The sequence below is a fragment of the Nipponia nippon genome, unplaced genomic scaffold, assembly GCF_047370975.1.
Source record: "Nipponia nippon isolate SJK-2023a ecotype South Korea unplaced genomic scaffold, ASM4737097v1 scaffold_9, whole genome shotgun sequence".
Lineage (NCBI taxonomy): Eukaryota > Metazoa > Chordata > Aves > Pelecaniformes > Threskiornithidae > Nipponia > Nipponia nippon.
In genome coordinates this window covers 11,388,451-11,411,717 of record NW_028262413.1, presented here as the reverse complement: position 1 = coordinate 11,411,717, position 23,267 = coordinate 11,388,451, and the positions used below count along the sequence as shown (strand labels likewise).

Below are 23,267 nucleotides of genomic sequence, written 5' to 3'. Positions count from 1 at the left end.
ATCCTGAGCAAAGCCTTTGGGCATCTTTCTAGTCAGAGTAGTGCTGCCTTTCCTCTTTTAATATCTTAGGAAGAGCTTGAAAAGAGGGACTTGTTTGTTACTGATTAAAATCAACAGCTAACTTTATTCCTGACTAATCTGCTCTTTTATCTGGTGTTGCTGATTCCTTATGTTACAGGGATAGAAGTACACATTTAAAAACCTTAATATTGTAGCATAATATTTTAGTTAACATTGAAAAAAAAAGGGGGGGGGATCAGTTCTCAGTTATTTTCCTTCAAGATAGCTGTGGAATTCAAGACTTGGCTTGACAGGACCATAAGCCAAGGCTCTGCTTTCACCAGAGGCTAGACCAGCTGATTATCAGAGGTCCTTCCTGACCTATACTCTTCTGTAATTTTCTGAGTCTCACCACTGAGTCAGCTATCTGTCTAGATAGCACATTTTATCGAAGTACCCCTAACACATTTAGAACTGCAAGTGTCATAGTAGTCTTGAGATACGGATCTTACACTGGCTTGATTTAAGTGATCGGCAGTGTAAAATATCAGTAAGACGGTAACAAAACACCTTCTAGCTATCAGACCTCATCCTCCCCTTTAGAGATTAAACTGTACTTCGTTGACAGTCAGGTATTGAAGGGCAATTTGAAATATGTTTATTTTAACATGAGGAATGGCTAGTTTAAAATAAGTAAAGGAGATGATTAAAAAGTAAGGGTAATCTCTGTGGTATCATCTAACAGTAACTTTGTATGTGAGATTAATTTGTCTGATTCCTTTAGACATCATATATTAATACACAGTTATACTGTGGCTAGAAGAAGCATGATTTTGGCACTGACAAATGGACAAAACATTTTAAAATCAAACTTAAGGAAAACTTGCAAATTTAGTACTTAATAAGTAGCAGCAGATGTTGCTTTGCATTAGATTAATATTAATGGTTGTACAGATGTTGTTAGATAAAACACTGGTAACGCGAGTGTACAAAAGTGTACAGGCTTAATATAGCAGAAAATGTAATTACAGTTTTACTTGTTCTGTTAATCTTATACTATGTACCTGTATTTTTGAATTGGGAAAACAAAGTAGGTGGTGGTTTTGATGTATTAATAATGAGTTTCAGGCCTGGATAATTTATTATTCAAAAACTTTAAGGAATGGATAGAAATTTATTTGTAAAATTGAAGTATTTTCTCCAGAGAGAGAAATTTTATTTAGAACACCTGGCACTTTGCAGTGAGTTAATGAACATCTTGTAACATTTACCTTTGGGAATTGTCTAGTCTGTGTCTTGTTTGCTGTTGTCTAGTAGAGTTGCAGTTTTTGTGTTTATGGTCCAGTTGTATATGTTATGATGCTTCAGAGTTTGCGTTTTAGAGGAAGAAAGCTTTATCTTGTATGTTTCATCAACTTCACTAGGAGTTTCTGTGCTTTCTACTTAGAAGGGAAGTATGACTTACATTTACGTGTTCCTCTAGAATGTGGATTTTAGGGAACCTTAACAAATACTTTTAAAAGTCAGTTTTTTTGCTCTCAGTGTTGGACTGTTTGTTATCTCTGATGATGAGGGAGGTTAATTTTGATCAGCTATGAGACAAACTTCAGGTCGTAGTCGCTGATTAAGAAGAGTGGATTCTCAGTAGTGGATCCAGTACTGAATATAGTGAGTTTCTGAAGGAGAACAGTTGCATTCCTGGTGTGTCTGCATCTTGACTGCTAACTGTAGCAAGCACACGGAGGTGGGCCTAGAAACAGGGAGAGTGCTGGCATAACTGTTTAACAGGTATTGTGTCTGTGATAGATTCTTTGCTTTGAAGGAATTATTTAGCTTCTTTGTAAAAAAATTCTTTATTACTGTAGTCATCAGAAGTGATTTTAAGCTTTCTAAATCTGATCTGCTGTAGTAGTCTTTGCTAACAAACTTTTGGCTGTTTGCTTTTCAGAATTTTTTCCATCTTATCTTCAGTTTCGCCTCTCCTCTTTTGTGCTTCTTTTCAGGGTGGAAGTGCCACTTGCATATGATTTTGTAATAAATTGTGTTGTGCTCTGTGAGAGGGTTTTCTAGTGAAAGCTAGCTGAAATTGGAATTGCCTTTTTTCTTTCCAACTGGACCTTCTTCTAACTGTAAACACCCTGTAGTGATACCTCATTAAACCCACTCTACTGTAGCAACTTACAAAGTGGTTTTATGTTATGTTTTTGAGAAACTGTTTTTTTTTTTTTTCAAATGTGCTGCAACATTGCACATATGGTTTTATGGATAGTTTTAATATGAATGATAGAGGTGACTCACTGAAGAATCAGTGCGATTTAAGAACTTATAAAGAAATTTGCTGTTAGAATATAGCTACATCATCTATATTTGTGATTTAAGGGATAATACTGAACTGCATTGCATTAACAGAAAACAGAGTTAGAACTACCATAGTCTTGCTAAATTGTCACTTTGTGCTAGATCATAGCAAGTGGAAGAGATTGGCTTTCTCAAGATGGTATAAAAGCTGGAATTTCTTTTGTGGGAGCTTGTAAATAAATGGAGACTGGCTTGACTCCAGAGAAATGTTTAGCTCATCAAGAAGTTTCTATAGGAATTTAAATCAAGTATTTCATGGTTATGAAGCTGATCGAAACATTTTAAAAGTTCATAAAGAAGAAACATTCAAAAATGTTCTTCCTAATTCGTAATTTTCTATCTTGAGATGAGGTGTGTGCATATGTACATGCCTTTGGCATCAAAAACATTTATTTCAAAACATGTCATAAAATTAGAAAGCTTGTAGAAAGCTCCTGGGATAAAGAGGACCACATGTCTTATGGACGGATTGAATCCCTGAGAATGTGGATTGTGTAAAATGATGATGAGCGATGTTTGAGGAGAAACATCTGTAAGCACACTTGCAGTCATCATCCTTATGATAGAGAAATGGGCAAGGGGTGTAAAAAGGAACTTGGTTTACTCGGAGTGGTAACCATTTCTTTCTGTAACCTGTGCTGTAACACCCCCCCCGATCACCCTGCTGGGGATTTGCCTGCCTGTGTCCCAAGGGCCCAGGGCTCTGGATTATGGGTTATGCCCAGCTGCATGACTTTGGCTCACACTGCTGAGAAAGAGCTGTGAGAAAGTCTGCAGAAAAAATAAGAACAGTAAAATTGCAGGTAGGATTGTTGAAACAGGATCATTAGTAGTTCAAGGATTCTGGAGGTCAATACCAACGTGGAAGATATAAAATCCTAAACTGGAAAAACAAGGAATCAAGTTGGGGCACGAATTGTTGGGTTATCAGGTCAAGTTGTTAGTGCTGATGAAGCTGGTGGAAGATGGTGGCTCAGCAAAATTCAAGGATTTGTCTCGGGGAGCCACAAAGGCTGACCCTTCCCAGCTGCCTGCCTGGCTAGCAAGCACTCTTCAGGTGCTTTATTGGGGTGATGAACATACTAATGCTTAGCCAGTATCACATCCTCATCTTAGTGATTAAACCATTAATTGTTTTACATTTTTAAGTTTGTACATCTTGCCTACAGCTTTTCTCTGCCCCCAGCTAAGTATTCCAGAACATAGTGACTCAAAAAAAGGATGGTAAAAGAATAATTGAAGAGAGATTTCAATATTAATTGTAAGGTTTTGGTGTGTCCCGCGCCCCCCCCCCCCCCGAATAAATAACTCAAATTCAGTAAGTTAAGGAGTACATCACGTGTCTACCCCTGGCACTTAGGGTTTATTTTGACAGTGTAACAAGAGTGCTGCTTTAAGTTTGTTCCTGTCCTCAGAGAAATCTCCTTCAATGAGTGGTATTTTAAACTCAGGCTGGTTCCAGTGTTACTGTTGTTTGAACAAATCATGGAGTGGGACTTCCTCAATGCACCAAAGCATCAGCTGTCGAGCTAGTAACGCTTCTTTCTCCTGTCAAGTTGCCTTGTGCCTGTAACTTTCTTCTGTGGTGTGACCAAAATGTGCTCACTACATCTATCTTATTCGGTAAATCAGAGCCTGTTGACATGGAATGCCTGTGCTCCATGCAGCCTGGATGAAAATCTCTTAGCTCTGGCTTCTGCCTGTTTTAATTTTACTAAATGGTTTCTTGATTTACCTCAGGTTTGTACAGAGATGGCTTCTAGTCAGGTATCTACTTAATCTCTACTGTTATTTCAAGCCAATTCTGCCATCTTTTCTGAAGTGTTTTAAGTACTCTTCAGAAGGGTTACCATTCAATATTCAACCATATCTATCCATGTCTATACCACTGTTTCCTGGAGAAATACTTCGATGCGTTGTCACAGCATGCCTGCTATGTTGTTGTTATCTTCCTTTTGCATCCCAAAGAGAAAGTACTGGGTGAGAAGATTCTTTAGGTTGGCTCAGTATAACCATTCTTAACTAAATGAGATACACTGAAGATAAGCAAAATATGATGGTCACTGATGGTGGATACCATAGCTCTTTGGAAGGAGATGCAGCTTTCATGCCGACATTGGTGGGGATAGGATTTTGATCTTTCTTTGATCTTCCTCAGACACTGGAAGGATGTTATCAGACAGCATAAATGAAGCTCCTAAATCATGCCTAGGTCATTAGTCAAAATTGATGAGGCTTGGAAGTACGGAATTGTACCTTTTCTTTTTTTTCCTTCCTTGTTTCTTTAGTTCTTACCCTTTTCTACAATAAGAAAATATATTTGGTTTTGTTACCCTGTTTTCTTATTTTTATCTCATACAACATGGACTTAAGAAACTTCAATTTACTTGGATCCTGGTTGTGCATTTATCTCTGTATAAGATACCCAGGCACCCACAGAAATCCTTGGCACTTTCAGAGGGGTTCAAAATTGCCAGTGTGTACATGGAGTACATTGCAGGGCTGGAACTTGACTTTGAAAGGAATATATCAGAGTTTAATAAAAATTAAAAATGAAAGTAAGAATGATTTAGGCTTTTTCGTGAGTGATGACTGACTTGTGATTAGTTACACACTTCTTTTTAAGGAGACTGTTGAAGTAGTATTACTACCTATTAAAATGAATGTGCCAGCTTTAAATTCATAATCAATTATCCTTTTACTTTTTATAGTTGTCTTCTCTGAGGAAGAGAGAGAGCAGCTGAGAAAGTTCACAAATAAATCTTATCTTCTGGATAAAAGAAGCCGTCATCAAGTATATCTTGGTTTAATTGATATCCTTCTGGCGTATTGCTATGAAATCTGTGTCAATGAAGGAGACAAGAATGTAAGTTTAAAAAAAAAAAAAAAAATTAATATGTTTTAGGAACCTAGTGCTGGCCCCTGTACTGTCATTTAGGAAACTTGCCTTTTAAAGTGAACTTACTTCCAAGCATTAAAAATATATAATTGAGTAAGTTAAAATGAAAGACTCTATCTCTAGATTGAGCTGTTGGGATGCATGTGGGGATTAATACGATTTCTAAATACTTCTGTTCTTCTGGAGCAGCATTTTAGCTGTAGAAGGGAAGTGGAAGTGCAGGAGACTCCAAACAATTCTGTTTGGTTCTGATTTGTTTTGTGTTGTGATGTGTCTTGATTTATGTAAATGCAGATTTCACAAAATAATTGTTCTTTCATGTTGATGGTTCTTCCTTCTGTTTTTTGGACAGTTCTCCAATAGGTATATTTGTCTGTAGTAATACCACTACTGATTTGGATTCTAAAAAAGCACGGGAAATCACTAAGTCTGTAAGACTGAAACTATGGGTTTAGCATTTTATACAGGCTACCATTATATACCTTTAACAAAACTGATTTGTTTAGGGTTTTTTGTTTTGGTTTGGGTTTTTTTTTGGTTTTGTGTTTGGGTTTGTTTTTTTTTTTTTAAACTTACGTACTGAGCGTAGAAGGTGTTTCCTGAGGCATTCTGGAAACTAGAGTGAGACATTAAAAATTTTTAAAATTGACACACATTTAAAAAATAAAAAAAAAACTAATGCAGAGTTTTTTCTTTTTCTAGTATTCAAACACTGGAGGGAAGCAGGAAGGCATGTTTCCATTTTCAGGATTCTGGTGTTTGCCCATCTCTTAGACAAGCAGCAGCCAGCTTTATTTTGTGTTCTGTATCCTAGGCTTTTTACAGGATATAAAGAATTAAGAAAATAGCAGAAGTTTAGGATGGATTCCATGCTGTTCTGTGGATAGCTTGCCTTTTTGAAATGGACTTGCTTCCCAGATGCAACTTTGTGCCTAGCATCTCCTCTGTTGATACTAACCAATGAGATGTTTTCTCAATGCTTTTAATAAAAATATTGGAACATATAATCAAAACCATTCTGTCTTAATCAGACTCAATTGCGGGGCATCGATTTTAGAATGGCAAGCAGAAATGTCCAGACCTGCTTACCTGCTTATTCAACAGATGGTTGTTGTATTGCATGTTAGTGTTGCACAAAATTGCAAATATGCGAGGAACACAATGGTACAATTCTTGGTTGATCTTTGCAGTAACCGTATGGTGCATGTGGAAAACACTGAGGTTTTTTCCCCCCCTTTTTTTAATTTTTTTTTTTCCTTTTAAATAGGAAAACCAAGAGCTTCAGGCCACACAAATCTTTACTAGAGCCAGGATTATAGATCAAGGCTTCCTGGCTTTTTGCCCTAATCATCTCACTAGACCACACTACCACACAAATACTATGAATCTGTCACATTTTAAGAATAATGACATTTTACATGTACTGCTGGCTTTAGGACCCTCTCTGAAAGCCAAAACTCTTGAGCCGTTTTCATGAAACAAGGCATTTTAACTTGAGCTTTGTTGATTCAAGTTTCTGTTGCTTGGTGAAAAGGGACAGAATTCCACTAAAATACCGTTTTTCTGTGATTGTTGTTGTATTTTAAAGGCTTTGTGCATGGGCTTGATATTCCCAATACGGAAACCAATTCAGTTATTTAACATCTGCATTGCAATATAATTTTTAATGCTGTCCTGTGGCCATTTCAGTGCACATAATATAATTACTGCTTCATATTCACAAAGGTTCTTAAATTGCTGCCAGAATGTTATCTTAAATAGCTTGCCAGCAGTCTTGAATGTTGAATTAGATAATACTTGTTTTACGGCCTCCTCTTAAAATCAGGTTGAGTCATCTTGGAACATCAGGAAACTGAGCGCAACGTTGTGCTGGCTGGAGGTAAGTTAAAACTTAAGCTTTGCGTCATGTTTGCTGTATTATTTATTTTTGGTATTGTATGTTTCTTTTTTGGGAAGCTTAGTCTTTCAGTATTGAAGATGAATTAAGTGTACGTCCTCTTTTTAAAAAAGGTTACAAGAAATTGATAGTGACTTCTGGGCTCTCAGCTGCTAGTAGCCTCAAGAGACTGGAGTATGACCTCTTGTCTGTCTGAGTGCTGGGCTGCCTTCTGGCCCATTCTGGAAAAGCTAAGGACAGGCACTATGAAAAAGCTGCTCGTCTACACGCTGTCCCTAGGTCCTGGGCTTGATTCACAGGTCCTGACCTTTATTTAGGAAGTAACTGTAATTATTCCTCACTTATGTCCACAGTATGTGTGTGCAACTCCGTGCTCAGGGCAAGAAAATATAGCCTTCTAGCTCCTTGATCAGAAGTGGTAGATATCTTCCCATTTAACTGGCTAAAGCATTTTAAAATAGAAAGGGCATAAAGGGCATAAAAAGCAGGGAATGTAATTTCTTAGTGTTCTTGTGTCCTTTAAGTCCTACCTCAGATATCTTTTAATAACTTTTGAAGATGGCAGGCCTTAATAAAGCTGCTTATTGTTCACTTCTGGGAGTTTTGACTGCTGAGCCTTTCTTCAGCCTTCCAAGTTCATCATTCTGCACTTCTAGCTTGCTCTTTTTCTTGGCTGCAAATCAGGTGGCTTCTGGCTTCTCCTTCATTCTGCTGTGTGGCTTCAGAGTACATTTGAGAGTGGAACTGGGAAGCCCAGAAGTAAATGCAAACCCGATGATAGGAAGAGCTCTTAGAGCTCCATCAAAAGGTGGATTTGCTTTGGTTTTTTTTCCCCCACCTAACATGGAGAGGCTGAATGCCATATTCTTGTAGCAAAAAGACCTCAGTTCTGTAGTTGTAAAACTGTTGTCTCATTAAGGCTTTAATGATTGTGTGATCTTTCAGGCACACACCGAATACTTTGTTTCAGGTTTCATGCAGAGTTAGTTAGTGGACATGTGTTGCTTTACCCACCCCTTCATTTTTGCCGCATGCCTAATTGTTTAGTTGCTGCTAGCCCTTTGAAACCAACATAGACTAGAGGAAACAAACTGAATTCTACTCTTTGCACTTTCAGATTGTCTACTGAAAGCACACAGGCCTGTGTAATTAAGTTGTTACAGAGCTGGAAGGGGAAGGGACTTAACCTGGCCTGTAATCCAGTCTCAGTTTGCAGGATCAAAAATGAAACTTGACAGGAGTTTTGGGTTCAGTCCTTCAAACGTTTCTAGTAGTGATGAATGTTATGTTCAGTAATAACTTGTTTTATGAGAAGTGCTTTTCTAGATCTGTTAGTTTTAATTTGTTTCCAACTGAATGTTCTGCAGTAGCAAGTCACAAAGGAATGCAGTTAAAATACAGTGATTGCCTTAACTCGAATGTTTTTCAGATCCACTTCCTAACATAGTGAAGGAGTTTTCTGCATGTGCTTATCCTATAATATAGCAGTTCTTGGCGCAGCCTGTGCCAACAGTATATTTCACACCCAGAAAATTCAGTCTCCTGGCACCAAGCTGTTAATAACTATATCTGTTATACAAACCATGTAGAGGCGGGTGTTTTCATCAATCTGTAAACAAAATTGCCTCAGCTATGGTTTGTTTGAACTGACTGCCATTTTGCTATGCATGACATATACACACCTTAGACTCTAAATATTAAATAACAAAACATAAATGGTTTAAATGCTTACCGGCGATCCATTAAAATGAAAAATGGGTTGAGGTAGTCACATAATGCAAAAAAGTGCTGGCTGTCAGCAAAGCATTTTTATTAATTTTAGTAAATTGAGAGTTCAAGATGAAATAGGTATTTTTATTTGAATTCATAAATGGAATATTTTGTCTTGAAAACTGAAAACTGGAAAGGAAATCACTCTCTTAAAGTCTTTAATAACTCATTAATGCCTCTGGCCTGAGGAAATTAGCGGTCTTCCTCACTCATAAAGGAAGACAATGAACTGCTTTCCCTAGGTAGATATATTTATCCCTGTCTCGAATATCTATAATTTTCATGAAAGGCAGAGTCATGTATCATTTTTAAAGATCTTATATGTACACATGTATTTTGTTAATATCATGTGGTTTTAATTTTTCTTTATTCTTAAAAGGCTTTTTATAGCTTCCCCTTAATATATATAATAATGTGGGACAGATGTAATTTATTGCTTTAATCTAAAGAATAGCAAAGTCTTGAGCTAGATGTTTCATTCTCATGTTCTCTATACTCTTTTTTTAATTCAAAACCACTAAAATGTATAGGACTTCTGTTATCCTGCCGTGCAAACTAAATGTGCAGTCTTGTTTCTATTTAACGTGTCGATTTCCATATCTATTAAAATACAGAGGTTTAGATGCATAATATAGGAAAAAATGTGCTTTTTTTTCCTATTCTGCTATGACTTTTTCCCTTAAAGGAAAACAAACAAACAAAAAACTAATTCTTGATATCGAAAACACACAGTCTAATTCAGATTTTTCACTGATATACACAGAGTTTTACTAGCATTCATGACGTCCTGGTATCTTTTGGAAGAAGAGTGCTATGCTATCCCCTACACAGACATTTTGGATTAGTGACACGTGCCTTCAATGATACAGTCATGATACTGCAACTAGGTAAGTTTTTTAGGGATTGGAAGTGGTGCCTGTATAGCCACATTGTTTGTATGTCTGGTTTCTTTTAATAACTTTTGAATCCTTTGGCCAGTGTGACCCAAACTTGACAGATACCAACATTTCTGGATATCTTGTGGATATCTATACTCATTTATTAGCCAGCGTGTAATACATGCATTTCTGGTGTAAATTCAGCTGTATTATTCATGTCAGAAAATCTACACAGAAGAAATGTTACAAATATCTCATCCTTAGAAAAATCTTTGATCAGATCTTGTATCTTGGTAAATCAAGATAGTCCAACGGTGATTTGTAAGTCTTTAAAGTATTTTTCTCTATGCTGTGTCTATCTGTAAAGAGATTTTTCTGTTGGAAAAGAACATTTTTTGAAACTTTTGTTATGGTAGGTTAGATACTATAATTTTTTTTACACCCTATTCTAAAGGTGTCTAAGTTTTTATTTCAAAGCAGGATCACTTACAAGTATAGCAGCAGTCCTGTTGTTTTCTGTTGTTCTTTGTGTTCTTTAATGACCTGAATGAAACCCTGTTAACAAAGATTGGAAGGATTTCCGATAACTTCCATGGTATGTCTCCATCTAAGGGAAGTTTTTAAAGCATCATTGTCTTCAATTGTTCCAGCTGTTCTGTTTGATTAAGTTCTGCTCATCATGGTTTTGCAGTTGCAAATCTGGGCAGCTTCCCTGCATGATGTACTGTTTGGAAGAACTATTGTTTTAATTTAACTCTTGTCAGTGATGTTAGGATTTTGACAGAAAGGAAGCTTACCCTAATGTTGAATTCCTGCTTTCCTTGCCAGTTTCTTTTTCTAGAATTAGATCTTCTGATCTTTTGATTTTTTTTTTTTTTAAGTGAGCCAGTCCATTAGTTATTTTCTTTTTTCCTGTTCAAAATAACTGTATTTGATATCTAGCCATCTTAATTCCTAAACTGTTCCATTGTGTGTGCTGGTTTAGTATTGCCATACAGAATCACATATTTGAGGGCAAGGGGTAGTTTTGTGGTTCATATTCAGTGTTACAGTTCTTTGTAGGATTAAGGCAATATGGTTGAGATGACTCTGTGGTAAGTCCAGTGGTAGTCTGGGAAGAAGAGAAATCCTGAATTTGTATCAGCATCAAAACTTGTTTTGCATCATTGTTCTTCTAGTACTTCCTATATAATTTTTCTCTCTTAGGAGCGGAGGCCAAAATCTGACTTGCACATATGTTAGTTCTCTGCTTGTTATTAGGAAAATAAGACAGTTCTAAATAACAGCCAAGTAGAGCTGTTCATAAAAAACAAACAGTGAATACCATGAAAACTATTCTATTGAAAAATAAATAAATAATAATTGAAAAAAATTAAAACTGAAGAATAAAAAATTGACTACACACTACATATTTGTAGCTTCATTTTGTTTCACATTCAGGAGTGGAGCTGTCATCATCTTAATGACTGCAAATTATTCTTTCAGCAGTGACATTCTTTTTATATATTCCCTGTTTATCCCAGATAGCTTTCATGTAACAGTACAAATTTTCAAACCTGTGGTTATTCCAGCTTCAGTTGGGCAGTTGTACACAACCATGTTTATATCTTGGGTTGTTAAAGTTACTTGCAACTTTTCTATTTATTGTGAGTTACGGCTTTCAAAAAAAGCACTCAGTGTTAGATTCTTTTTTGGACAGAAGAATCACTGAGAAGCAGCGCTTTAAAAAAAAAAAAAACCCAAACCACAAATGACAATATTAATCTCTACTACTGCCAAAAACTATTAATGATTCAAAATAACATTTACATTATAACAGTTGGGTGGTGAAGTTTTAAAGGGAAGATATATTCTGTCCCTCTTCACTTATCTCCACTGGCTTATGCTGCTGTTCATAAGTGTGAAAAAATAAAATTCTCATAACAAAACTGAAATCATACAGCACTGCCAGCCTTTTAGATTTTTTTCTTAAGAGGATAGTACATGAGAGGTAAGCTGTTTGCTTTTCTTTTAACGTTATGATGGAAAATGGTATTGGCGTGAACATTCGGTCATCCAACAAAATATTTTCAGTAGTTTGGCAAGGGAGGTGGCATCTACAATAACTCTGTATCAGGTTTCCTGCTCCATCCTCCTACTTTGGATATGTGGCTGCAGTTGCCTCCTTACCCTCTGCTTCCAAAACACAGTGGCCCCAGTAACGCTTCTCGTCACGGTCTCCCTGTGTCGCCCATGATGGTCTTGCTCCAACAGCAAAGTCCCCATCTTCTCTGGAGGAGTAGTTTGGGCATGCTAACTCGTTCTCTACTGAGATGGGAGATAGGCTAGCCTTGTTGTTTCTGATCTCAGTGATTTGCATAAAAATTACTGCCATAAGCATTAACAGAAATTCAGCTTTGTTTAGTTGGTGGTTAGAATGGTTTAGAAGCAGTGGAAGAAGTTAAGAACTGCAGCGGGTCTGGCTTCGTTCTGTGCGTGTCTGTGCTGTGCTGGTTGCCTGGGAAACGGTGCAGGATGGGGCGACCGGCTGCCTCCGCAGAGCTGGCCGTGGATCTTCAGGACGCTGAAAAGGCACGTGCAAGCCTCAAGAAAAGAGAATGCATGCCCGTTTCAACTGGAGTTGTTAATAGTAGAGAGGAGGACACTACCTTGAGTATGAGCTGTGATAATCTCCAGGTGCTGCCTGGGGAAGCAGACACAAATATATTGCTCCCTTCATGTGGACATAAATGTATTGGGAGGGTCGTTAGAAAGTTAGCAGTGTAGTGATAAAAGTAATGGTGATCAATGTTAACTTCTGAAAGTTCTGGGTTTTGTGTATGAAATTAGTATTTACTATTATAGTGCATGTGTAGCGTGAAAAGTGCTAAGTTTTTTAAGTAGCCAACTACCAAAGAATTGGGAAAGATACAAAATGGATGTATTACCTGCCTATAACCAGAAGAGGAGAGGAAAAAAAAAAAAGTGCGTGTCTATGTATTCGTAAAAGAAATGGATTTGTAGATAATGCTTCTACTGCCAAGCCACACTTGCTCAATCAAAATGTTTCCTCCTTCAGACTTAAGTGGAAGTTGAGCCATGCTTTAGAGGAATTTCTGTTTTTACGAAATACTTAGCGAACTATGCAATGTGCAAAGCATAGCAGTTATAGATAGCATTAAATACTCTGCTACCCTCTTTGTTTACTGGAAATGATGCCTCACCAGTTTGGCACTGTATTGCAATATATGTGTGATGAACATAGGTAAAAATGACTGTCAAGTAACAGATAACGAATTCAGTTAAATAGTACCTCAAAACTATTCCGTTTCACGTAGATGCAAGAGGACTGGTGTTTAACTTGAAGGAAGAATCGGTCTGAGTTGACCTCATCCTGACTTGAGGTTTCTTTCAGGATGCCAGTAACAGAAGTTGGGACATAGTATAATAGGATGTTTTGATAAGAACGAGCACAATAAACTAATTTATTTAAAAATGGTAAAGAATTCTGATGGGACTGAATTGTTATGACTCAAGTTATGTGGCTTGACTTTAAAAGTATTAGTGTTATATTGGTGGATCACTTCCAAGGTTCAGGATACTGCATTTTAAGCTATTAGGGATCCTTGCATGTGGTTGAAACACTTTTTATTTATAATTAAGACTTCCTGCCAAAGTGTTGATTGTAAGATGAATGCATTAAGCTGATTAATGCTGGGGTCCTCAGCAGATTTTTTCGTATGCTCTTCTAGTGTTCTATAATACTTCAGCAAAACTGTTCAAAATTCAGCGTAGTTATCTAGGATATCTACTGTATTTATCTGTTCTTTGGATAGGATTAAAAAAGGGAATGAAATGCAATGCTATTTCCAACAAAATGTATATACTGCATTTGATAGTTAACTAACAAAAATTTATCAGGTGTGGTTTTTATGTAAATACGTGAAGCCTTTTTTCTTTTCAGTAGACCTGTAATAACTAAGTGGTGTGGGCTGGTTATGTCAGTGTTTACTGACACTGTGTTACCATTGTGTAATACTGATTTGGAAGTTACTGTCTATGAGCTAATAATAAAGAGAAAACTCATTTGTGCTATTTTCTGCGACATAAAACATGCTTTGCTTCTTTCCATACAGCAGTTAACACTAATAGATTTAGGATGATATAATTATCCATTAAAAACATAGTACTGTCGCCTAGCTGCGTAAGTTACTACCGGGACGTTTTCATTTAAAAGTCCATAAGAGTTCTTTTCTTTTTTTTAAGAATGCTGCTGTTCCCACTTTTTAATGAGACAGTAAAATTCAGTTTATCTTTTTAGATGAATGCTCCTCCTTCTTGAAAATAGGGAAAAACATATAGAAGTCTGCAGGAAAAATAACGTAATGTGAAATAGAATGATGGGACTACTAATTCCTTTGCTTCCAAATATTCAGTATGAAAGCCGATAGAATTTTATGATGGTGTAAAATCAGTAGGTGGTTATATCAAACAGCAGATACAGAGCTGGGGTCAAATTGTATCCTTTTGTGAACTAATCTGTGGAAAGAAGACTGATTTCTGAAACTGTAGAATTGAAGTTGTGGGCTGTCATCTACCAGCTGTCATAGCAATGAACTCCAGAAGAATCCAGTGATCTGCAGGCACTCTGACTTCTGTGATTTTTGCCTTGCCTGCTCAGCCACTCTCCTGCTTTTCCTCTGAAGTTGCAACTCGTCCTCTCCCCAACAGCAGTGTAATGATTTTAATGGCAGAAAAAGAAAGCCACCTTTGTCTCAGGAAAAACAATGGGTTAGTACTTAGATTTGATACCCCGTCTTGCAATATATCCCAATTTCAAGTTGGTTGTTATTGTCCTTTACCTCTAACACAGATCTTCATGCCAAAAAATAGAGGGTGTTAGAGTCTGTCTTAAGTCGTATACTTTTAAGTTCTACATCTTAAATTTTAATAGCTTAGAAGATCAAATATTTTTAATTCTATTACAGAAGTTGGAATCTTTTTATTTGTACATAAAAAATAACTAGTTTTTTTGAATCATCAGGAAATAGCATCTGTACATAAAAAGAGTGTATATTGATCTGTATAATGTAACTTTACACAGAAGATATGCAAAAACAGACTTAAAAATAAATCATTCATATTTTCCTGAGATTATTATCAGTTTCTTGTGCCTGCTCTTAAACATTTATTGCTGTTTCTCTAAGTAGGCGATTTTTCTTCACCCTTGAACTTAAAAGTGCTTGCCTCTTTAAGCCCGGTGAAGAAAATGAAATCGGTTATCCTTGGCATGTCTTCATCGTCTATTCCGTGGCTTTCTTAACTCCAGTATACAGTGAGTTTTAAAAAATGACAATCCTAGGGCTACAAAAGTAGTGAGAATTTAAAACTAGTACATTTTAGGTTTGCTTTGATAGACAGCCTTTCAGTGACTGCCAAAAAAGCCCCTAGCCTGTTCATCTTTCGGCTTCATCAGTTCTCTGATCCAGTTTGCTGTATGGTTTCGTGAATGCTTGCACTGGCACATCACAAAGAGCTGTGGAAAAAAGGGAGGCAAAGGAGTGCAACGAAGAGTACTTAAGCCAGTGTAAGTAATAATACTACTGAATATATAACCACAGCCTGAAAGTTAAGACCAGTTGTCTACGGAAGACTGAAGTAGATAACCAAAGACAGAACCTACAGTGTGGAATTTCGCAGAAATAGGCCAAAAATCATCTCTGTGTTATGGAACATCCTACATTAAGGCTTAAATAGTGTTTGCTCTGTCACTTTTTATTCCTGTGGTAAGGAGTTAAATGCGGTCTTGTATAAGGTCGTCTTGTTTATAAGGTGCCTGTATAAGATGCGTATTCTGAAAGCAGAAGTTTGGTAGTGTGCTGTGCTCCATGTGTTTGCCTGTATGTAGCATTCCCTGTATTATTAAGTCTGGCTAGGTTTGCAGCCTCTCTGATTAGAGGCCCATTAAGCTACTATAATCTAAAACAGTAATTTATGAAGAAAGACTACTTTTTATTGAGAATTACTGTTATAGTCACTAATTTACATTGTTACTTGGCAGATGAGTAACAGTAGTGGATGTTGCAAATGGTTTGGGCTGGCAGCTTGACAGCTAGAACCTTAAAAAATTAGCAAAATTTTAATTCCACATATCAGCTCTTTTTAAAAGAGCACACTTCTTTTTAGTCAAAATAGTTAAGTTTGACAAGCTTGGCTTGACAAGCATTGATGGTGATACAGTCTAAAAGTTCATCAGTTATATTTGGGATTTTATGTTTGCTTTCCTGACTTTTCTTCAGTTGGTCTCTTCCAAACCAGTGGGTTTTTTCACTTCTGTTTTGTTTGCCATGGTTTTTTACTCTCCAGGTTCTTTATTCTTATTGCCGTCTTCCACATCCTTTAACTTTCATTCTCTATCTACATTTTTTCAGCACAGAATTACTTAAAAACAAACAAACAAATTTCGTGCTTGAACAGCAGGGGGAGTTCTGATCTTTTTTTTTTTTTTTTTTTTTTTTTTTTTTTAAATCCGTAAAATGTAATTTCATCCATGTTCAGGTTTCATAGCCTAGGAGGAGCCAGCCTCTTGGGAGAGGGTTATTAGATTCCATTTGCAGTAGTGGCTGTTTTCATTTGAATGTTCCCCCCCCCCAATTAAAGAGCAAATTTTTTATTTTTTTTTTTGTGTTCCAGCACTTAACCCTTTGCAACTTTCATCAGAAAACTAAAGGAGGAGATTACAGCTAATTGGAGGTTACATTAATCAGTCCTCTTCTTCATAAACAGTGGTTGCATATGAAGAAGATTAAACTGACTACAGAAAGATTTCTGGTTGTGGAATGAGAAAACATTCAAGTTTTTAATCTTTTACTGCATTTATCAACTGTATGTCAAATGGTACCTTCTTGAGCCTGAAGTGAGTTTTTCTTTCTGGGGGCTCAGTTTGCCAAATTATTCTGTAACTAACAGAAGTACGACAAGTTCTGCTTAGTTTAAGGCAATGGTTAGATGTTAGGCGACGGTATCACTTACGCTGGCTTATACGACTGCTGTGGCTCTGGCACGCTTGCCCTGCTGTGGGCTGTGTGTTTCCATCCTTATCATTTTCCAGAACAGGTATCTGTGTAGGCCTACAGGGAAGTAAGTTTTCTCTTTCTTCATATAAATGATGGGGCATAACTTTTTGTTATTTGCAAGTTACTTTTCAGCTTGTTTTTTTTCTTTTTTTTTCTTTTTTTTTTTAAATAAGGTTCACTTTATGACTGTGCTAAAGTTTGGGCCAGCACAGCTGAGAGAGAAGTGGAAGAGCTGGGGGAGGGGGCTTCTTCAGCTGTAGAGAATTACAGGCATGACTATGCCCTGAGGCTTTAGTCTTGCAGAGAATTCCTACTGAATTCAGAGGCTCCACATCCACATAGGTGTGGGTACTGAGGGGCATAGTCATCTTACTGCCGTTCTGAGACTGTGAATCAACGTAAAGTTACAAGATGGTTGCAGATAGCACGGTTATTAAAGCCTCAAAGGCGAGAAGATGGTAAAGGTTATCTATTATGATTTCTAGTGAATTACAAAAACAAAAATCTATTTCCAGGAAAAGCTGCAGTTTTGAAGTGTCTGCTGGATGTTCACAAGACTTTTAGGGAGAATGACCCTGCCTACATCCTTAATGATCTCTTCATTACGGACTATTGCATCTGGATTCAGAAAACCAAGTAAGTTCTTAAGTAATTATTGATGTGGGAAATGTTTTTAGTGTTCTTCATCTATGAACAAATGTCAGTAAAATCAAAAGAAATGCTATCTCCTGTAAATGGAAGTGTGATCAGTCTTTTTCGTTTAGTAACCTTGACTATCCAGCTATTCTTACTACATAAGCGAAGACATTCAGTGCTTTATTTTTTAATGTAGTGACATCATTGGAGAAGGGAGGGAGGAATTGCATCTTAAATAAAAATGTGAATTTTCATTAATATATTAATGGTTTAGGGGGAAAAAACAGCTTTTGGGGAATTTTCATTCTATTGCGATCTTTCTTAGGAACAAAAATGCTTATATAGCACTTATGTAACATTAAGAAAAAGGTTGTAAACAATTTCTATTTCAGGATTGAATTTACAGCTTCCAACAGAACTGACAACTTCCAGTTCTGGTCAGACACTGTCCTGGTTTTGGCTGGGATGGAGTTAATTTTCTTCCTGGTAGCTGGTATAATGCTGTGTTTTGGATTTAGTATGAGAATAATGCTGATAACAGACTGATGTTTTAGTTGTTGCTAAGTAGTGCTTACCCTAAGTGAAGGACTTCTCAGCTTCCCATGCTCTGCCAGGTGCACAAGAGGCTGGAGGGGGCACAGCCAGGGGGGCTGACCCAGACTGGCCCAAGGGCTAGTCCATGCCGTATGGCATCATGCTCAGTATAGAAACTGGGGGAGTTGGCCGGGGGCAGCGATTGCTGCTCGGGGACGGGCTGGGCATTGGTCAGCGGGTGGTAAGCAATTGCATTGTGCATCACTTGCTTTGTATATTCTTTTATTATCTCTTCCTCTGCTGTCCTATTAAACTGTCTTTGTCTCAACCCATGGGTTTTACCTTTTTTTTTTTTTTTTTTTTTTTTCCCAATTCTCTCCCCCATCCCACCAGGGTGTGAGCAAGCAGCTGTGTGGTGCTTAGTTGCTGACTGGGGTTAAACCATGACAGACGCGCATGCAAACCATTTACGTCTGTATGAAACAGTTGATTTATGGACTCTACCAGTTGTATCAGTTGATTACTAACACCAGAATAGGTGTCACAAATCTCTGTGCTCTGTGTACTCTTGCCCCTGTGGTTGCTTGCCAGCTCGCTCTCCCTGGCAATATGCTTTGGCTCCCACTTCACTTGAGAGGAAACAGTGACTGCCACTTGCAGGCAAAGTCCATACACTTCACCACTTCTGTGTGTCACCTGTGTTCTTTCAATGGAGTCAGCATGGCTTTACTTACTTCCAGAGTCTTGGGAACTTTGCAACCAGACTGGTTAGAAGTATCAGCGTGCTTTAATGGTTTAAAAACAAAAGTATTGGTAGGAAAACAGTGAGAAATAGATTAAATGAACAAAGCAAGCTGTGTGCTCAAATCTTACTAAGCTTTATATTGTTTTGTCAGATTTATTTTATTTCTCATACAGCTTTTATTTTTTCTCCCTCACTTTTATTTCTTCACAGCCTTCTCTGAAAGTACAAAAGTACTTGTATGAGTTGCAAGTAGTATTTCTCTGAAGAGGAAGGCCTTACTAATACAAACACAAAAAATGCCATTGCCATATTTGTTAATATAGCAACATATAGACTCATAAAACAATGGTTAAAAATAGTCTTTGCATTCCAGTTCACAATTTAATGCGAGACAGTGGGAGAAAAAATAACTTAAGTGCACAAGACACAAGAAGCAGTGAGGGGATATAGAGGGAACTCAGTAATACTCACGATCAGAAAGGAGAATATGAAAGATAATTGAGCCAGCTTGCACAGGCTGTGTATTTAGGTGTAACCTTACCGGTACTTCTTAGGAGAATTAAAGGCCTTCAGTTTATAGCTGCTGATCACATGTGGTAGATATTGTGGATTCTTATTCTTCTCTATATGCTTTCAATGACTATGTTACTACAGGAGAACAACGCACAAAATATTCTAAAGCAACTACAGGTGTTTCCAAACATTTTGATTCATCAATCTGGATTACTTACAGGAACAGCCAGTTCATTTTACATTGTCATTTTTAAGGAGGCCTTTTCTGGCCACATCTTAAATACAAGTATGGGGAAATTCATATTCTGGTTGAAGTTGAGTTGAAAAAGTGCAGTAAATGAAGAAGGAGAAAGTTATTCCATGCATCTTCCACGAAGAAATTAGTCATAAGACAGTAATATCACTGCTGCCCATATTAATGAATATAATCTCTAGCAAGTCAGTCATAAAAACCAAGGCTTTCTTTAAATACAGCAGGGGAAAATGTATGGTAGATATAAGTGACTGATATATTAACACATTTACTCCCAGACGCATACATTATGTACCAGTTAAGCAGAACTGACAGCTTCTGGAAAGAGGGCAATTAAGCTATCTTATTGTCATAATGACATGGCACAATAGTTGTCTGTCATTAGGAGAACAAGAGAAGGAGGAACTGCAGAAACCATTCCTATTTTTAAGGTCTGAATCAGGAAAGCATTTAAGCATATACTTAAGACATTCCTGTTCAGTTTAGCAGTGAAGCATGTGCAAAGTAAACAGGACCACTTTGGATTTTTCCTTATGTTGAAGGGAACGACAAAGTTCACTTGTCTTCCAGAAAATACCTTAACAGATATAGAAATGGGTGGCGACTTGTCTGTTGAGAACAAGGGTTCCCAGCTCCCCAAGGTGAGTAAGGCATCTGGAGAGGGGGTGCCACCTCTTCCATGCGAGGGGAAGAAGGTTATGACATCCCTCTGGTAATTGCCTTTGTGGTGAAAGAGTTTTGGGAGGAGAAGGTATTTATAGGTATTTTTCTGGTGGTCTTTCAGTGAAGTCATTTGCGTGTCTGATCAGTCTGGATACTTTCTCTGTTTTGTTTCTCAGCTATTCTTCGCTCCATGCAAGCTTCATTAACTTTCTTTGTCTCCATTTTTCTCCCGTCTTTTCATAGCTGTAGTCCCAGGGCGCTCTCAAAATCTGTGGAGGGTTTTTCTTTTCTTCCCCTCTTTCCCTGGTGTGTAACCAAGTCCTAGCGGCGGCTGGGGCCTCTTTGTTTAAACAGTTAAAACAGACTGTAAGTTCTTTTTAGTGAAGAATCTGAGCGCTTTAGGAACAGCTGGAAGCAAGCTTTTTAGCTCACCTGTACTGGCAGAGAAAGTCTGGGAGCTGTAGGTTTAGAAAAAAAGTTTGGCACAGGCAAAAATGTATCAAGTGGTAGTAAGCATATAGTCCTATTCCAGATTAAGCCTCTAGGAGAGGAACACCACTGGTAGTAGCTTTTAAATACTCAATATGGAAACAAAAACTTTATAGCCACCAGTGTATCAATAGCTGATTACAAATTTGGTTTGAGATCATAGTTTGGCTGTGGCTAAATTAGATGAATAAATGAATGTGTCACTAGGCTGGCAAAAGATGATTTATTTTAAGCACAATGTATCTGGAATTGGAAACTATTAAACTGCTGAATAAAACACATGCAGGTGGCTAATAGTCAATTGGATAAGGTGAGTACAATCTAGTTCTTTAATTCGAAGGATTTTTTTCAGATAAAAGATTTCATTCGGGTACCTGTTATTAAGAGAAAAATAGATTCCTAGAAGTCTTAGACAATGCAAGAAGTTAGCAAGTGTAGCTAAAGTTTCATCTTCCTGTTTGCCATCTTAAGGCTAGTTTTACCTGCGTTGTAGGTTTCTCGTATCTCTCTTTGAGCTGCTTGTGAAGTTACTATTAATAATGTGATCTGTTCTATAAAGTGGCATGTAAAATCCTTTAAACTGTTCATTGGGTTTTGAAGAAAGGGAGCATGTTGCTCAGCAGAACTGATCGAAAAAGAGGGAAAAGTAAATGTTAACCTGGGTAACAAAAGCTAGACAAAGGCCTATGGAGGCAGCTTCTAGTAAATCTCGGCAGGTGGTGTCAACATTTATGTTGAAAAGCCAGATGCAGCCAGATGGAAAATTGCATCTTTAACCCCTGAGGTCATAATGACATGTCATCACTTCATTTGATTCCCCTGCTAAGTGAGCTTATCATCCACCCTGCTGTCACTTCTGTTATTACTTTCATTTCCATAATAAAATTAAATTTAATTTGTCTGGTTTGCATGCTTTTTTTCTTTAGGTCAGAGCTTTTACAAAACACTATGATACATATGGCAGCCTCTCCAAGGTGAACTTATAACTGAATTTGTATTATAAGTCTGAGCTTTTCTCCATCTTTCATGCCTTACTCTGAGCAGAAGGAGATGAGGGAGAGGAGAAAGAGCTTTGGGGAAACCACTGGTTGTCTGATAGCTGCAATACGGACTGCTAAGACCAGGGGGATCTAGGTGTGGGCTTGTTGCAAGAGAACTTTTTCCCTCTGCCGGAGAGGAGTTATGTGTCTGTGACCCCATGGGAGTTGTCCCCTTTATAGAAGTCAGAGGAGGTTACCCACTGACTCTTGCTGTGCCTTGGTTCCTTTGTGTACCCTGATGTCTTTCTCCAGTGCTTTGTATTCCCCTTTGTGCCAGTCTCTATTCACGTTGCTTTTTGTTGTCCGCTGTTGTACGTACGTGCCTTCTGGTGGCTTGGCCGCGTGATGCCGGCGGGCCATAACGCGAGTGGCCGGGTGGAAGGCTGAGCGACTTGGTCCTCGTCCAGGCAGGCCGTTAAGCGCGTACTGTTCGGCATCCCTACGTGAGAGAACAATTGAGCCCATGCTGATTTAAAGTATTTTTACCCAACTTTTAAATATATGTTTAGTTTTGAACATATACCACTTTAGCATCAGTAAATGCGTATTTTCTGTGTTTCTGAATTGGAGGTGAAGCTTTTAGTGTTCCTGGCGGTTTTCCAGGGGTTAGTACACTTACTTATGCACAGTTGTATACTTCTCAAAGTTTTATGGGTATGAGGAATGCAGGAGAATAAGGTGTTTGATCCCATGTAATTTGTATTATATTTTTCATTATCACTATTTTTCTACTTTTTAACTACCATCTCACATTTTATTCATTATCTGTTCTATTGCAAAAAGTTATAAAATCATTATTTGTGTTGTGTACTGTAGTAGCTTCAACTTGCGCAGTACAGGAGATGCTAAGAGAGACGAGCTGTGTGTCCTGTGGAACTGTATCTGCAACTTGATTTCTTATACCAGTATTTAGGCTGCTTTAATGTATGCATGCTCTGTAGTCACACCTTCATGTAGATGTGCTCCGCAACCTAAGACAAATGTAATCATCTTGCTAATTTTGGTGACCGTAGGTGTAACATGCCAGTTCAAGCATGGACTATTTGCTTTAAAGTAAAAAAACAGGATTCCTGGTGGCATTTGTGCAGTCTCTGTAGAAGCTGCTATCTTTATTGAAACTAACTCAATTAAAGCTAACTCAGAGGTTCCCAGCATGTTAAATTGCTTCTCTTGATTTGCAGGTGAGACATACCCTAAAAGATAGGCTAGCTTCACAGGTCTGTTTTCCTTTCCATCTCTTTGTTATTACGGAGACCTAGTCCTTGTTACAACATAATTACCAAGTCTGAAGCCAGCAGGGAGTTGCTGCTTTATGTGTAGGGTGTGAAGTTCTCTAAATAAATGTAGGATTAATTACATTCACAGCATGTCATTGAGGTGATGAGATTGACTGTGATTGTTCAGCCCCCCTTTTCTTTTCCCTGGGTTTTTTGAATTACTGTTTTAATCAATATAGTGTAATGTGGGCCTGATGTTGCAAAGGCATTAAGGAGCCCGAGTCTTTCAGGAAAAACAAAAAAAGATCCATGAGATTTAG

The 23,267-nt window shown here is 37.6% G+C and overlaps 1 protein-coding gene across 4 annotated transcripts in view; it reads left to right on the top strand.

Moving 5' to 3' along the window:
- SHQ1 (SHQ1, H/ACA ribonucleoprotein assembly factor) overlaps positions 1 to 23,267 on the top strand; it is a 55,561-nt gene that overhangs the window by 14,888 nt on the left and 17,406 nt on the right. For all 4 annotated transcript variants that reach the window (XM_087744053.1, XM_087744050.1, XM_087744051.1 and 1 more), the window contains 4 exons: positions 5,070 to 5,224; positions 7,083 to 7,136; positions 9,688 to 9,811; positions 17,373 to 17,493. In XM_087744053.1, coding sequence (XP_087600179.1) covers positions 5,070 to 5,224; positions 7,083 to 7,136; positions 9,688 to 9,811; positions 17,373 to 17,493 — 454 coding nt within the window. The remainder of the gene's footprint in view (positions 1 to 5,069; positions 5,225 to 7,082; positions 7,137 to 9,687; positions 9,812 to 17,372; positions 17,494 to 23,267) is intronic.